General features: G+C 36.2%; 1 protein-coding gene across 1 annotated transcript; it reads left to right on the top strand.

Annotated features, from left to right (window-relative positions):
• The first annotated feature begins 501 nt into the window (after nt 1-501).
• Nucleotides 502-14765, top strand: LOC21396162 (cleavage and polyadenylation specificity factor subunit 1). The gene is made up of 26 exons (XM_024173898.1): nt 502-989; nt 1077-1223; nt 1644-1797; nt 2746-2881; nt 3387-3532; nt 4028-4123; nt 4228-4280; nt 4853-4984; nt 5331-5382; nt 5513-5632; nt 5977-6111; nt 6484-6612; nt 6832-6909; nt 7309-7443; nt 8492-8586; nt 9016-9212; nt 9418-10187; nt 10322-10402; nt 10488-10553; nt 10843-10920; nt 11356-11586; nt 11784-11915; nt 12289-12465; nt 12944-13129; nt 13458-13843; nt 14302-14765. Exons 1-26 carry the CDS (start codon nt 661-663, stop codon nt 14414-14416), a joined length of 4356 nt encoding a protein of 1451 aa, XP_024029666.1. The 5' UTR covers nt 502-660; the 3' UTR covers nt 14417-14765.
• The last annotated feature ends 1828 nt before the right edge of the window (nt 14766-16593 follow it).

Here is a 16593-nt window from a genome sequence, read left to right as displayed (position 1 = left end):
GTTCTTGATATGACTTAAGCAAGGTTATGAGTGGAAACGACAACAAACTTATCGTTTGTGATTGACGATAATTTATAAACGACCTTTAGTTATAGTTAATATTAAGGCTTCATTCATTTTGCCTATTCGAGTTTAGGATTCGAGTTTTGTTACAGTAAAAAGCTCTCAGAAACAGTCACATTTAACTTTTTTATTACAGTAAAAAACTCACATAAAATCACATTTCAATTTGAATTACAAACTCGAATCAGCGAAGTAAACGGGCTCTAATAAACTCGAAGAGCATATGGTTTGTGATTAATTAACGATCCTTTATTAATTATTTTTTTGTAAGCATGCAAACTCTATGTCGTTTCTGTAAATAAACGACATTACACATTAACATACGACCTGCCGTTTTCATTTACCGTTGCAAAAGCCGCACCGTCGATGGCGATGGCCGATGGTACACATGGACCCCGCATCCTCCCGCCATTCGATTCGAAGAAAGCTCATCACTAACGGTGGGTTTCGCTGTTCAAAACCTCACTCTCTTTCTCTCTAAAACCCTAACTTTCTCTCACCTCCCTATTTCCGTTGCCACCCTGCAACCCTAACGAATTGTCCCAATTCTCAAAGCCTTCGAACCCTTTCTTCCTCCTTCTCCCTCCCCCTTCAAAGATGAGCTTCGCGGCGTACAAAATGATGCACTGGCCGACGGGGATCGAGAACTGCGCCGCGGGGTTCGTGAGTCACTCCCGAGCCGACTTCGTCCCCCGCATCCCTCCCATCCAGTCCGACGACCTCGACTCCGACTGGCCCGCCGGCCGCCGCGAAACTGGCCCCGTCCCCAACCTCGTCGTCACCGCCGGCAATGTCCTCGAAGTCTACGTCGTCAGACTCCAAGAAGAAGACGACACCAGAAGCTCCAGGGCTCCGGCCGAGTCCAGACGCGGTGGACTCATGGACGGCCTCTCCGGAGCTTCTCTGGAACTCGTTTGCCATTACAGGTTCTTTACTTCTTTGCCCTAATTAACCTTTGCTTGTTTTGCTTGTTAATTCCTCGTTTTATCGTTCTCGCTTTGCTTGTTTTGCAGGTTACATGGTAATGTCCAAACAATAGCGGTTTTATCTTCTGGAGGTGGCGATGGTTCTAGGAGAAGAGATTCTATAATCTTGAGCTTTCAGGACGCCAAAATTTCTGTTTTGGAGTTTGATGATTCTATCCATGGACTTCGTACAAGGTGAGCGAAAGGTGAAGTCGGACATGGAGCAAGTGTTCTTATTCTTCTCTCACCATTTAATTTCTCTTGATTATTTTGTATGAATCGTGTACGGACAAACATGTTTATATTTTCGAATAATCGTCTCGAACAATTGGGGATCATATGGTAGTGAATATGCAAGTGTTGAAGGATTAAAGTGAGACATGCTAGACGTTGTGAAAGCATTTGAGGCAGCATAATTTTTATTTCTTTATTATTTATTTATTTATTTACCTTTTGCAATTAAGTATGGCTGGAGATTGTGTCGGTATTAGCTTGGTTTTCGGCATTTTTAAATAGACGAGGATGCCTGTGCTGTTAGCTGATTCTTCATTTTTGGGACAATAAATTGTTATCATCTTTTGTTTATGACGCTTATTTATGATGTTGACCTTTCAGCTCTATGCACTGTTTTGAGGGTCCAGAGTGGCTTTATCTGAAAAGAGGTAGAGAGTCATTTGCAAGAGGTCCATTGGTAAAGGTTGATCCTCAAGGAAGATGCGCAGGCGTTCTTGCTTATAATATACAAATGATAATGCTGAAGGCTGCTCAGGTTTATTTTCCTCTCTTAAAAGTTAACTTGATAAGACTAATGATATTCTCATGTCATTTTATTTTGAAATTATATAACATGAAATTAGCTAAACTTGGAAATTGATGATGCCTAAAAGTCACTACTTAAGATTAGCTGATTTGTTTGTAGCAATTGTGTAAAATTATTTTGATTTCTATCCCTCAATTCTTTTCAGGTCAAGTAAACAAATTATCTTGGATTGTTAACACTGTTTGAAGATAATTCATATTGAATAACCTGAATGGTAATGGATTAGAGTATCGGCTAAAGTAGCACATAGTGAGCAGTATGCTTGTTGGATTATTGTATTTTGCATGCTTAGATGTTGTTACATTTCTTGGCAGCGATGAGAAGTATCCTTAAGATGTACTTGGCCTTTTGTCTGTAACTTCCTACTCATTAAGTCAAAACTGAGAGATCTAACTTTCCCTCAAATGGTTGTTGAACTTGAATATCTCTGCTAGATTTGTTATTTTTTTTGTTCCAATTTGCAAGATTAAATGAGAAATTGATTATGGACATTACCAAAAATATGCCATGTTCCTCTCTGTAAAACCAAGTATCAGATAATCTTCTACATTAGTGATCTTTCCTTAGCAAAACTAAGGAGGGCTCGCTACCTATGTTGGCATTGAATGCATGATCACTATAGTATCTAGCTAGATTAAGACTTTACTACAAAAGTAACAACTCGTAAGAGTGATTACGGTGAAATCTGAATCTTTTGCTTTCTGTGTGTATATTTGTTATAAAAACTGTTCTCTTAGACATTGTAAAGGGAACTAGGGAGACTAGATGCAGCAAAGTTCCTGTGGCCTAGAACTTTGAAACTAGAGGCTTTTGGTTTATTGGTCGTTTATATATATATATATATTTAAATCTTTTATTCTAACCTTCTCCTAAAAACTTTGGAACTATGGTTGTCAGGCTGGTTCTGGTTTGGTTGGCGAAGAGGATGCTTTGGGTTCAGGAGGTGCAGTTTCTGCTCGTATTGAGTCATCTTACATAATTAATTTGCGAGATTTAGACATGAAGCATATAAAGGATTTTGTTTTTGTACATGGTGAGTTACAGAAAACTAACATTGATGTCATAGTTATATGCGAACGTCTTGGCCTTTTGGTGGATTGACAGTCTAGAATTGATTTTAGTGGGAATGCTTTTTAGAACATTATATGTGGAAAGACAATCTTTGTTGGGTATCCAAGATTTCTCAAAATAGGTATCCAAGATTTCTCAAATAATTCCGTTTTTTTTTTAATTGTGATTATTGTTATGTGATTCCTTTATTTATGAGAGAGATCTTTCATTTTTTGTTTGTTTGGCTCATGAAACTGCAAATTCATGTCCAATTATTTAGTGCTCTTAGAGAGGATTTTGTATCAAACGTAGAAAATTATGTGTTATTGGATTGCCATTCACGTATAGAGTTTTTTTCATGCTTTCAAGAATCTTTGTGGCTGGATTTGTTGGTACATACAGATTCATTTATATGAGATTTATGTTTAATTGACCATTTCTGACTTGATATGTTTTAACCCTATTATTGATGTACATACTTCGTACAGGTTATATTGAGCCTGTGATGGTTATCCTTCATGAGCGGGAGCTTACTTGGGCTGGGCGTGTCTTGTGGAAGCATCATACTTGTATGATTTCAGCGCTTAGTATTAGCACAACTTTGAAGCAGCATCCTCTGATTTGGTCAGCTGTTGTAAGTTCTGAGTTCTGACTAGTTGGAAATAAAACATCAAAATCTTGGACTTAGTGAAAGTTGTAGTATATTTTGTATCATTTTTTCAGCCATTTCAAGATTGAATGTGAAATTGTTGGCAAGAGTTTTTCTGATATCGTTGAAAATTCCTGTTGTAACTTAGTAGGAAAATGATAATCGGGTTTACATAGTTCAAGATTTCCTTTTCTACATTTACTTGATAATACCTGGATCCAAAACCTATATGGAGAACATTTTGTTGTCTCTTTATGCTTGCCACAGTTTGAGTAAATGCAGTTGATATTAGGCTCTAACATTGCCTGTTTATCTTATATATTTATCAACTTATAGTTTTTCATTTGATCCAAAATATAAATAAGAAAACTTGGATGGAAGTTCCCTTTCCTTTTGGGTCATCCTATTTGTTATTCAGAATAACTAATTACTATCATGAAGTTGTTGCGTTCATTGATCTTTTCCCCCTTTTGTTGTCAGAATCTCCCACATGATGCTTACAAGTTACTTGCAGTTCCATCGCCAATTGGTGGTGTTCTTGTGATTTGTGCAAATACTCTTCATTATCAGAGTCAGGTATACTGGTTGATATTCATAGATACTGCAAGTGCTGAAGCAAACGTGGTTCTGATTTGTCAAGCCATGTAGATGTTCTGATGAATTTAATCCACCTTATGCAGTCAAACTCATGTACGTTGGCTTTAAACAGCTATGCAGTTTCTGTTGATAGCAGGTCAGACTCTCTCTCTCTCTCCCCCTCCCCCCCTCTCTCTCTATCTCTCTACACACACACACACACACAAAATTCGCTCTTGGAGAGAATTCTTTTGCATATGCGGGCAGAAGTTTGCCTTATGCTATGCCAGCTTAACTTTCCTTTTTTTTTTTTTTTTGAATGAATGTGAGGATGACTTGGAGTACAATAGGTCTAACAACAGCAATTAGAGGAATTGATTCTACATTGTACGAAGAATTTGCAGCTAAAACAACGGACAATGACATGCTTTGATGCTAGTTGGGTTTTTTTTTTTTTTTGTATGACATGCTTTGCTGCTAGTTGTTTTCTTTTTTTTTTTTTTTTTTTTTTTTTTAATCTCTCTCTTCTGGAAAAAGATATCAGGATGTGAGATGTTTCTGGTTATTTTTTTGCTTTCTAATTTCCTGAAATCAAAATCAGTTCATTGTTTCTGTTTTTTTGTCACTTTACATGATCTGTATGCATATAATTTTTTATTTTTAGCGTGCTAGCTGTGGTAATGCTGCAGAAAATCCTCTTAGATTTTACTCATTTTCTTCTTTATCCAGTCAGGAGATGCGAAGAGCTCCTTTTAGTGTGGAGCTTGATGCTGCCAATGCTACTTGGTTATCAAATGATGTAGTCTTGCTGTCAACAAAAGCTGGGGAGCTTTTACTGCTGACTCTTGTTTATGATGGACGGTAAGTGGTGGCATCTTAGTTTATTTATTTCATTTTAGTTGTCTTGGGTGTGTGTATGCTGAAGGATCTAAGCTTGTGTCTTGTTCTCTATCTTTTGTACATGATTGCCTAGTAAATTATCGTTTGTTCCCATGGAACCGAGAAATTTTTATTTTATTTATGCGGATGATGAATTTCGTGAAGGCAATTTTAGTTTTTCCTTTTTTAAGTGGGGCATTCTTCTTGGATGCTTCTTGACCCTCTGAGTAGAAAAAAGATGGATACATTCACCTGTTTTTGTTTATAATCCAGTGTCTGTCTAACTATGCGTATGACCATAATGCGTATCCTATCTTACAATCTGCAGGGTTGTGCAGAGGCTTGATCTTTCAAAGTCTAAAGCTTCAGTACTTACATCGGTTAGTCATAAGTATTGGACTATTTTGCTAATTTGCTTGTAGACATGTTTTCTTATTTATTTTTGGCTTTTGAACTTGTGTTTGCATCTCACCATCTGCTAACTCTTTTTCTTTTTGTTCTTTTTTGTAGGGAATTACAACAATAGGAAATTCATTATTTTTTTTGGGAAGTAGGCTGGGAGATAGTTTGCTTGTGCAGTTTACTTATGGATTAGGGACCTCAATGTTGTCTTCTGGTCTGAAGGATGAGGTGTGTGTTGGAACTGATCAAGTTTACTCTTCCAATGGTCAGATCTCTTTAGAATTCTAGAAACCACTCGTGATTCAACTCTTATTTCAACCAGTTAATTTTATATCTTACAATGTGGATTCTTGGGTGCCAGGAGTTGCATGGTGAAAAATATTTATTTTCTTTTTAAAAGCTTTTAAGAAAAACCTTTTGCACCAATTTGAAAGGGGATTGTGTTTCCTTCTTGTTCAGAAGAAATTACATATTGAAATTAAAATATTTTAAATAACTTCTATTTGTTATTTTTCTAATAATTTTCAACACTTATGTGATAGAGAACCTTGCTACCAATTTGAAATTTACAGGTTGGGGATATTGAAGGAGATGCTCATTTAGCAAAGCGCTTGCGAAGATCATCTTCTGATGTATTGCAAGACATGACTAGTGGCGAGGAGCTCTCTTTATATGTTTCAGCTCCAAATAACTCAGAATCAACTCAGGTTGATTTCAAATATAGGAGGCCTTCACTTAGCTATTATTCTTCCCTTCTCATAAAGTTAGTAACAGGAGACAAAAGGATTACTATGAAGGGACGGGAGTTAGAAAACAGACATATAACATTTAATAAATAATTAAATATTATTAGAAACTTACAAAATGCTGATCTTCTTAAATTTGTTATCCTAGTTAGTGAGAGAAATTGCTGTTTTATAATTATTGTTCTTCATTTTGGTTTTCCAAGTTGGGAATTGGAATTGGTGTGAAAATGTCAATCTAGTTTTGTGCAATTACACATATTTGATCTTCCAATAGAACAATTTGTTCTTCAGTTCTTATCTTTTACTTGCACTTTTTTTTTTCTCGTTCGGCAGAAGTCATTCTCATTTACTGTGAGGGATTCATTGGTGAATGTTGGTCCTTTGAAGGACTTCTCCTATGGTTTAAGGATCAATGCAGATCCCAATGCAACCGGAGTTGCCAAACAGAGTAACTATGAGCTGGTTAGTTTTATTTATTATGCCCTGACTATGAGCAGTTTCTGAAGAAGACTGATGGATCTTACTTCCTAGGCTTGACTTTGAACTGTTCCTGATTCTGTTGGCAAATTTGAGTCAAATTATATGACATAGGCTTTCTCCTTTTGGGTCCGCTGTGATTGTTGTTCAGAAATGTAGTGCTTTTGTTTTATCTATCAATACATGAAACTGTATTTATTTCAGGTTTGCTGTTCTGGTCACGGAAAGAATGGCGCTCTCTGTGTTCTTCGACAGTCAATTCGCCCAGAAATGATTACTGAGGTCTGTGAGATCGTAGCTTTCTTTGGTATTCATTGGAGGAAACATAAGTGCTTTTAAGCTCATGTCTGGTAATGAATTGTATGCTTTGTTTACCACATACCATTTATGTTTACTGAAATCCAAGATGTCAGATGATGTATATAATAACATAAAAATATAGTTTTGCATAAAAACTATAAAAAAGTTAGTTTTCCTGTTGGGTTTGCTTGCCCTGCCTCAACATAAATCTTTTGCGTATTTACATCATTCAAGTTGAAAAGGTTTTTGGTTAATGGTTATACAAGAGAATATAAAAGATATTGAATGAGAAATTGTTTCATTATTTATGGCTCTGTCTTTGTATCCTGTTTCAGTGCAAGTTACGTGTTAAAATACCCTTTCTGATTTTTGGCATAGCAGGTTGAATTACCAGGTTGCAAAGGAATTTGGACCGTTTACCACAAGAGCACACGTAGCCATGACTCTTCCAAACTTGTTGCCGCTGATGATGAGTACCATGCATATTTGATTATAAGTCTGGAGGCTCGGACAATGGTAATGACTAGCACATAAAGTTAAAGAACATTTTGTTCATTTATCTATATTGATTTTGTTCATAGCATTTTTATCTCGACAGAATTATGCTCTATTGCTCTTAACGTAGATATAGTAGTTACAACTTGCAAGGCATGAAATACTAGATGCTTTTAAATGCTTTTCAAGTTGAATTAACATGGTGTTACCTCCTTCTGAAGGCCCCCTGTGGGTTTTTTGTGTTCTACTTCTGTGTGTTTTATTATTATTATTATTATTATTATTTAAAAAAAAAAAACATAATATCCTTTTGCCGATTCTTATTATTAAAAAAAAAATCATATAGAATGTGGATGGTACTCATTGAGAATGAGGATTGGTTATTTTACCGTGAAGACCTATTGCATATTAAGTCAAACCTATTTGGTTTTCTAGGAACGAGGTTGTCATGTGATTCAAGTAGCAAGTTTTTGAGGATATAGATCAGTGTACTCTTTATGCCTGAGCTATATTTTTGATGCAGAACTAGTCAAGGCGAGGAAGATAGAACAGAAAGAGAAGGAATTTAGAGAAAAAGAGAGAGAAATGGACGAGAGATGGGGATTTAGAAAAGAAATAAGATAGGGAGAAGAGAACAAAAGGGAGAAGGAATACGAGAATTCAATTCAATATTCAAATCTTAGTCTGAATTGTCTTCTAGCAATGTAGCCAATCAATAGGCTAGTTACATAGCTAAAATTTGAAACTAAATATATTAAATTAAATACATATAATCATAATCAGAAATCAAATCACCAATCATCCCAATCAATCACAATCGATTCCCTAATTAACGAAATCAATCCCAAATAATCCTAAGTAATGTAATCGGCATCAATTTTCCTCTTCAAAAACATAAAGGACAGTTTAGTCTTTCTTTAAGTAACTCACCATTTTTGAAAGTTTCAACATTAGGGAAACAATCATTTGTCTTTCATGTGTTAGTATTTATATTTTGGAAATAATCAGTTCGACCTTTGTTATTGCCATCACATTTTGTTAGAAATGATTCTTCCATTTTGATGGGTAGGTACTTGAAACTGCTGATCTTCTGACAGAAGTTACTGAAAGCGTTGACTATTATGTGCAAGGAAGAACAATTGCTGCAGGGAATTTGTTTGGAAGGTTAGTGTGTCTTATGAATCTCATTGTTTTTTTCCCCGCTTCTGTTTCCCAAGGTATTCATCTCTTTCTTTTTCATATTATAATTCTTTGTATCAATCATTTCCAGTTTCATTTTTTTTTCCTATCATTAGTTTGGCGAGTTTTCATTGTCATATGCATTTTGATGCAATGTAAGGAGAGTGTATGATGCTAGAAGATCTTGTTTTCTAGAATGCTCCCTTTGTACCTGTACTTTTCTCGAAGTTTTTAAAGATCCTTGTTGCATCAGCAAAATGATTTCCTATATTCTAGAATGCTCATTTTGGTAGTATCTTCCTGCTTTATTGTGGATAGTAGTGTAATTTTAGCTCATTATTCATTGTGTGGGTTAGTGCTGAATTTTCTGCTTCGTGCTAATATCTTTTTAATTTCCCTTTTTTTGTCATTAAGGCGCCGAGTTGTGCAAGTTTATGAACGTGGTGCTCGTATTCTAGATGGTTCTTTTATGACTCAGGATTTGAGTTTTGGACCTGCACCTTCTGAATCGAGTTCTGGTTCTGAAAATGCCGTAGTGACTTCAGTTTCCATTGCGGATCCATATGTGGTATTGAGAATGAGTGATGGAAGCATTCGGCTCCTTGTAGGAGGTATATTTTTCTAGATTTTTTCTTTTCGGTAATATATATGTTTACAGATTTGATACACAGTATATACATATATTTTTTGAAGTAATCTTCTTATCTTAACGTTTCAATTGACCTTATATTTGATTCCTTAATTGCTATAAATTATTTCTTTTGACTTTTGTTTTATGTTGGATTTTTATGTTCTCATCTATTATTGGTTTTGCAGATCCCACTTCATGTACTGTTTCTGTAAGTACTCCGGCTGACTTTGAGAGCTCAAAAAGTATAATATCTGCATGCACACTGTATCGTGATAAAGGACCAGAGCCATGGCTCCGTAAGACAAGTACTGATGCATGGCTTTCGACAGGTGTTGATGAGGCCATTGATGGTGCTGACGAGACATTACAGGATCAGGGTGATATATATTGTGTTGTTTGTTATGAAAGTGGTTCCCTTGATATATATGATGTTCCTAGTTTCAATTATGTTTTTTCCGTGGATAACTTTATATCCGGAAGGCCCCATCTAGTCGACGCATTTGTGCAAGAACAACCTAAGGATCTTCAAAAAGCAACAAACAAAAATTCTGAAGAATCAGCTGGTCAAGGCAGGAAAGAAAATGTACAGAACATGAAAATTGTTGAGTTGGCCATGCAGAGATGGTCAGGAAAGCATAGCCGCCCTTTTCTCCTTGGGATACTGACTGATGGATCAATTCTTTGTTATCATGCGTACTTGTTTGAAGGTCCAGAGAGTACCTCTAGAACTGAAGATTCAGTTTCTTCACGGAATTCTTCTGGTTCAAGGCTCAGAAATCTGAGATTTGTTCGAGTTCCATTGGACTCATATGCTAGAGAGGAAACGTCAGATGGAATGCCATGCCAAAGAATTAGTGTTTTCAAGAATATTGCTGGTTATCAGGGGTTATTTTTGTCTGGGTCAAGACCAGCTTGGTTTATGGTATTCAGAGAACGTCTTCGTGTTCATCCTCAGGTCAGCAAATAATTAACTTGGGGATATAAGAACAAAGTGGCATTAATTGTTGAACATTTTATGCACTTCTTCTCTTGTTATATATAAGCAAGTGTGCTATTTACTTGTTTCATTTTTATTTTTTAACTGTGCAGCTATGTGATGGTTCAATTGTAGCCTTCACTGTTCTTCACAATGTGAATTGCAACCATGGGTTCATATATGTTACATCAGAGGTAGAAAAATAGTTTATTTGCCATTTCTGGATGATTGTTTACATGATTGTGGAAATTCCAGTTAATCTTTTTCTCTAATTTCCAGGGTATTTTAAAAATTTGCCAATTGCCATCTATAACAAGCTATGATAACTATTGGCCAGTGCAAAAGGTGGTACTTTAGTGTTTCTTGTTTTACTTGGTTTGAATATCAATTCAACGTATAATTATATTTTTGGTATATGGGTTCGTCATGGGTTTAAACCCATGGTTTTGCTTCTGCTACAATATTTTTCTCTCACAAAAAATTTGAATTTCAAAAGTCAATAATCAAAACAACTGGTTTGAACCTATATACCAAACGGGCCCTTAGAAATTAGAATTTTGTTTAGTGATCAACTTTTTAGTGATCATTTTTTTTTTTTTTTTTTTTTTTTTTTTTTTTTTTTTTTTTTCTAAAGATTCCATTGAAAGGCACCCCACATCAAGTTACGTACTTTGCGGAGAGGAATTTATACCCACTTATAGTTTCAGTTCCTGTGAGTCTACCTTCCAACCCTTTTCCATGCTTTACATTCTGTATATTTACTATTTTACTTGTATTACCTTGATTTTTTTGGCAGCAAATATGTTTGTCTCATTATTCAAATCTTTGAAATTCAGCATTGGCAGTATTCTGTCATCTTTTATACTATATATCCAGATCGTCTACAAATCTATGCTGTCTTATTTTAAATTGTATTATGCTGTCTGTCAATTGCATTATTGTTTTCCGTACATGCTACAATCTGTATCAGTCTTTTGTATGCCTGAAGAGTATTTTTGGTTCAAATTAATGAGTTACGAAGGCCAGCGGTGTGCAAAATATTTTCTAAACAGTTGCCTTAAGATTCCTTAATTTGCTCATGCTTGATATAGTCGATTTTCCTCAGATAATATCAGAGGTAGTAATACTCGTAAGTAATTTTCTGTAGGTTCCTAAGCCACTGAATCAAGTTATGTCATCTTTGCTTGATCAAGAAGTTGGGCATCAGTTTGAGAATCCTAATTTGAGTCCTGATGATCTGAATCGGACTTACACTATTGATGAATTTGAGGTTCGGATTCTCGAGCCAGAAAGATCTGGGGGCCCTTGGCAGACTAAGGTTACCATTCCAATGCAAAGTTCTGAGAATGCCCTAACTATCCGAGTGGTCACATTGTTTGTAAGTCTATACTGCTGTTCTCTTAGTTCTGATAATCACCCACAAAAAATGAGTAAATGATAAAAGAGATATATTTGGGTGGGGGACTGACAGGCCTGCTCTGATAGCAAAACTAGTTTGGTGTTTGCTCAATCTCATTGCGTTCTTTGAATTATACAAGATACCTATTTATTTAAAACTTCTAATGTTCATTGCAGAACACAACAACAAATGAGAACGAAACACTTCTAGCCATTGGGACTGCTTACGTGCAAGGGGAGGATGTGGCTGCTAGAGGAAGAATTATTTTGTATTCACTAGGAAAAGATAGTGATAATTCCCAAAATTTGGTAGTTTAGCAGACTTTACTTTCTCTACTTGCTTCACCGTTGTTATCTTTACTCCTAACAATATCTACTGGCGAGGACCTTCTCTAGTTCACTCTACTCTTTTTTTTTTTTTTTTTTTTTAATATTCTCTTTACTTCCAAAGGCGGGCCTTGGCACCGTGGTGGGAGCGCTTGCATTTGCACCCGGGGTCCAGGGTTCAAATCCCGGAAATGGCCTCTCCTTCGGGGGGTAAGGCCGCGTACATATGGGATTGAGCTTTCCCTCGAGCCTGTCATAGTACGGGAGCCTCTTTGGCACTGGGGTCCGCCTTTTTTTTATATTCTCTTTACTTCCGAAAGTCTTCAAGATTGATTCAGCTGATTTCCATCTCCAGGTTTCAGAGATTTACTCCAAGGAGTTGAAGGGTGCTATATCTGCTTTAGCCTCTCTTCAAGGCCATTTGCTAATAGCTTCTGGTCCTAAAATTATTTTACACAAGTGGACTGGTACTGAGTTGAATGGAATTGCATTTTTCGATGCACCACCATTATACGTTGTGAGCTTGAATATTGTACGTGCTACCAAACACATTTCTACTATTGTTATTGTTGTCACTGTTATTATTTTTGTTGTCGTCGTCGTAGTTATAAACCTGGATCCAGTCAGGAGGGAGTGAGAGAGAGCAGCAGAGGTCATCTCCAATATTAAGAGAATGAAAGGAGCCAGAACTGGATTATAAATATTATATGATTGATTACTATATATACTTGAATTTATTCTTGTGAAAAAAGTTTCAAATTCACTTGACGTTGTTGTATGAACTTGATCCAATCAGAAGAGGGGGAGAGAGAACCGCAGATATCTCCAATACTAAGTGAATGAAAGGAGCCAGAACTGGATTATACATATCACATAGTTGATTAATATATACTCGAGTTTATTCTTAAAAGAATGAAAGATTCAAATTTACCCCTCTTGCTGAAATTTTCTCCTCTTTCGGTAGTTTGGATCTATTATTTTACATTTATTACATATAAACACTGCTGCAGGTCAAAAACTTTATTCTTATTGGTGACGTCCACAAAAGCATATACTTTCTTAGTTGGAAGGAGCAGGGAGCTCAACTCAGTTTATTGGCCAAGGATTTTGGCTCCCTTGATTGTTTTGCAACAGAGTTTCTAATTGATGGAAGTACACTGAGCCTTGTAGTTTCAGATGATCAGAAGAACATCCAGGTCAGTTATCTTTTTTTTTTTTTAAATTTTTTTTCCATCTTCTGAACTTTTTTGGATCTATGATGACAAAATTTTCAGATGTTCAAATTTATTGTAGTTGGTGGGAAAGTGATTTCTGGTGTCAGAATTTTATTTGCCGGTTTATATAGTTTTATCTTCTGTATTTTCCTTTTATGATTCTTCTTTTAAGGTACTTTATGATATATTTTCTAACACCTTTTTGCAAGACTCCTTTTTCTGTTCTGATTAGAAAGTGTATAATTAGTACATCTGTTTCAGGTTTCACAGTTGATAGGCTAAGTTTGGTTTTAATTTTGACATAGTGCAGATATTTTATTATGCACCAAAGATGTCTGAAAGTTGGAAAGGACAGAGGCTTCTTTCAAGGGCTGAATTTCATGTTGGTGCCCATGTAACCAAGTTCTTGCGGTTGCAAATGCTTCCTACTTCAACTGATCGCACAGGGTCCACTCCAGGCTCAGATAAAACCAATCGCTTTGCATTACTTTTTGGTGCCCTGGATGGCAGTATTGGCTGTATTGCACCACTTGATGAACTAACATTTCGTAGACTGCAGTCATTACAGAAAAAGCTTGTCGATGCTGTTCCACATGTGGCTGGTCTGAATCCTAGATCGTTTCGCCAGTTTTGCTCAAATGGAAAGGCTCACCGGCCTGGACCGGACAGCATAGTTGATTGTGAACTGCTATGCCAGTAAGTTTTTCATGTTGCCCTAACATTCTTGATATTATAATTAATCTTTTCCCATTTTAGTATTTCGCTTCATTGTCATTCATGTTGATTGCTCTTTCATGAGTCATGACACATAACAACTATGGCATGGGATACTTATCCAGTCCTGCTGGACTTTGATGAACCTCTTCATTCCAGCTAGACCAAGCATTATTGTCTTTTCATATGTTTTGTTTGTCTTGCCGGATACTCCCATCCTTGTCTCACTGTTGTCGAACATTGGACCAAAACAAAACCACCGAGAGAGAGAGAGGCCGACTTATTATGGATTTAGTGGTGAATCTCATGGATTTAAGAGAATCTCGTGATAAGGAATGGCACATTAGTGTTATGAATATTGTTTTCCAGCATCATAAATTAGTATGAGATGAGGGGCTATTTCTTTAGCGTGACTAGTGTTGTTCGTCTGCTGTTTGCAGTTATGAGATGCTTCCTTTGGAGGAACAGCTGGAAATTGCTCACCTGATAGGGACAACCCGTTCACAAATTCTTTCAAACTTAAATGACCTTTTTCTAGGAACAAGCTTCTTGTAACTTGTAAGTGCAGCTGATATGAGAACCGTACAGGAGAACTCCGACGCACTAATTTGGTCGCATTTTTGGATACTACCCAGGCTGATTTGTGTCCAGATTTAAACAGTATTGCCATTTGTGGCTGCTATGCTGAAATCAGTTGCAGCAAGAAGTGGAGTCGCAGTGGGGGCGCGGGGAAGTGAAAAATGAATAAAAATCTTGCTCCAATGTTGTATCATTTATGGGATGAACTGCCAATAATTTGACGCTTATATTTTAGAAAAAAACATCCAAATTGTTCCCCATTGCCTTTCTTTTTTTTTTTTTTTTTTTCCCAATGATGTTGTACTAATTGCATCGATAGTTGCTGCTAGAGGGTTGTTTATAATAATTTAGTCCATTATTGTTGGTTTTAATGTATGAACATGAGATTATGATTTTATAGTATCACTCAACACTTCGCAGAGTTGACATCGCAAGATGAGGTTGCGAAAACAAAAACAACAAAAGACGCCAAAACTAGATCGGCGAAAAAATTAAAATAGACGTCAGTTATACATATTTTGATGTATAATGTATTTTTTAATAATTGGAAAGTACACACCAAAAGGAAAAGACCCAAAAGCCAGTCCTAAATTGACTAGACTCCAACCCTATTCCTAAATAGCAGCCAGTCCTAAATTGACTTACTCTAACCCTGTTCCTAAGGACACAGCCCCAAGTTAGCTAACCCTAACATTACCTCTCAAAGTAGCCCCCTCCCTCCCGCTGCCACATCTCCCATAACTGTTGATGCCTAGATGATTGTAACCCACTGAGAAGTCGTAAAGCTTCTTGTTGGAGCCGCCACCGTAGCAGAGGACCATAGCTAGAGCTTCCAATGAAGTAGAACACTCTAAGAGAAATCGGTGAACAAGGCTTGCAAAGGAGAGGGAGGAAAGCTCGCGATGGCTCGAGTGGCAGCGTCATAATGGCATCCGGGCCACCGGCACCGAAGGGGCAGTTTTGTCATTTTCAAAATGTTTTCCTGAAAACCGGCCATTAAGCGCAATTAGTTCAGAACTAGTCATTTGTCATAAACATTTTTAAGAAAGTAGACCATTTCCGTGATGGGCCTATATTGCGCATGTGCCAGCTCTCATGCACGTGCAAAGATAATGCATAATTCGATCTACCCGTGGACGTACAATAATGATGACACACGTGCACAACATTTATAGTTCCATCTCTATTCTCTAGGGCTGAAAGGGATGACTGAAGAGACACAGAGGGATAATATTATCAACTCAAGGGGATGTTTCTAAAGTGTGTGTTTTGGGACCATTTCCTCTAAGGAATGTCAAGCAAAAGTGGAACATTTCTCCTTCATTTGTGATCAATGAGATGCCTTGGAGTGTCCCCTCCTATGGGCAAGCAATGCTTATTATATAGAGGCACTTCTATAATCTCATTAATGTCCATAAATCTTTATTTTTCTTTCTAAATGTTATTTTGTCATTAAACAAAAGCCAACTTTAGGGGAATTAAAATCGCCCAAAAGCACTGGTAGTGGAATCTTAGTAGTGCACACTTGGGTCTCTATCAATGGAGAGGCAAAATGAGTGTGTATGCTTTGCTTTGCTTTTCATGAAAAGAGAGCCTTTCAATTTTTTTTTTTTTTTTTTCAAGTACCCTATGAATTTTTCACTTCCTATATGGGTCCAACACAATGGTGGGAGTGCACACTGAGTCAACTCGGCTGTTCCCATTTTGAGTTGGCGCCTTTGTAGATTCTAATTTCTTTGGTAGGTTTAGTTTGATATTGCGTTTTTCTCCCGAAATTAGCTTCTGCTTGTAGCAAAAACAGATTTTTAGTGTTTAGTAAATCTCTTTAAAAGTACTTTTTGAAGAATTTTTCAAGAATCTACATTCAAAATTAAAAGCAGCCTAAAGACAACTTTAGCTTTTAGATTGTGCGGGAATCAACATAGTACAATTAATAAAACTTTTATAATACCTATAATACCCCTAATGAAATTTAAAATTTACAATCTTTCCAATCTAAAATTCAAACTCGTAATATAATATAATATAATATAATATAATATAATACTAATATTGTAACAAATAATATCATAATTATATTAATAACTCTAATATTATTATTTTATTATATAATGTGATATTATAATAATATTATAATTATTTTAATAATATGA

The sequence above is a fragment of the Morus notabilis genome, unplaced genomic scaffold (genome assembly GCF_000414095.1).
Source record: "Morus notabilis unplaced genomic scaffold, ASM41409v2 Scaffold399, whole genome shotgun sequence".
NCBI classification, from domain to species: domain Eukaryota; kingdom Viridiplantae; phylum Streptophyta; class Magnoliopsida; order Rosales; family Moraceae; genus Morus; species Morus notabilis.
The sequence above is the reverse complement of the archived record's forward strand: the minus strand, read 5'-3'. Positions and strand labels throughout refer to the sequence as shown.

Bases quoted from the DNA above. Each gene is read 5' to 3' on its own strand.
- LOC21396162 (XM_024173898.1), top strand. From the start codon at position 661: ATGAGCTTCGCGGCGTACAAAATGATGCACTGGCCGACGGGGATCGAG. The intron at 8,587-9,015 runs GTTAGTGTGTCT...TTTGTCATTAAG, and splicing joins GCAGGGAATTTGTTTGGAAG to GCGCCGAGTTGTGCAAGTTT. The intron at 9,213-9,417 runs GTATATTTTTCT...TTGGTTTTGCAG, and splicing joins CATTCGGCTCCTTGTAGGAG to ATCCCACTTCATGTACTGTT.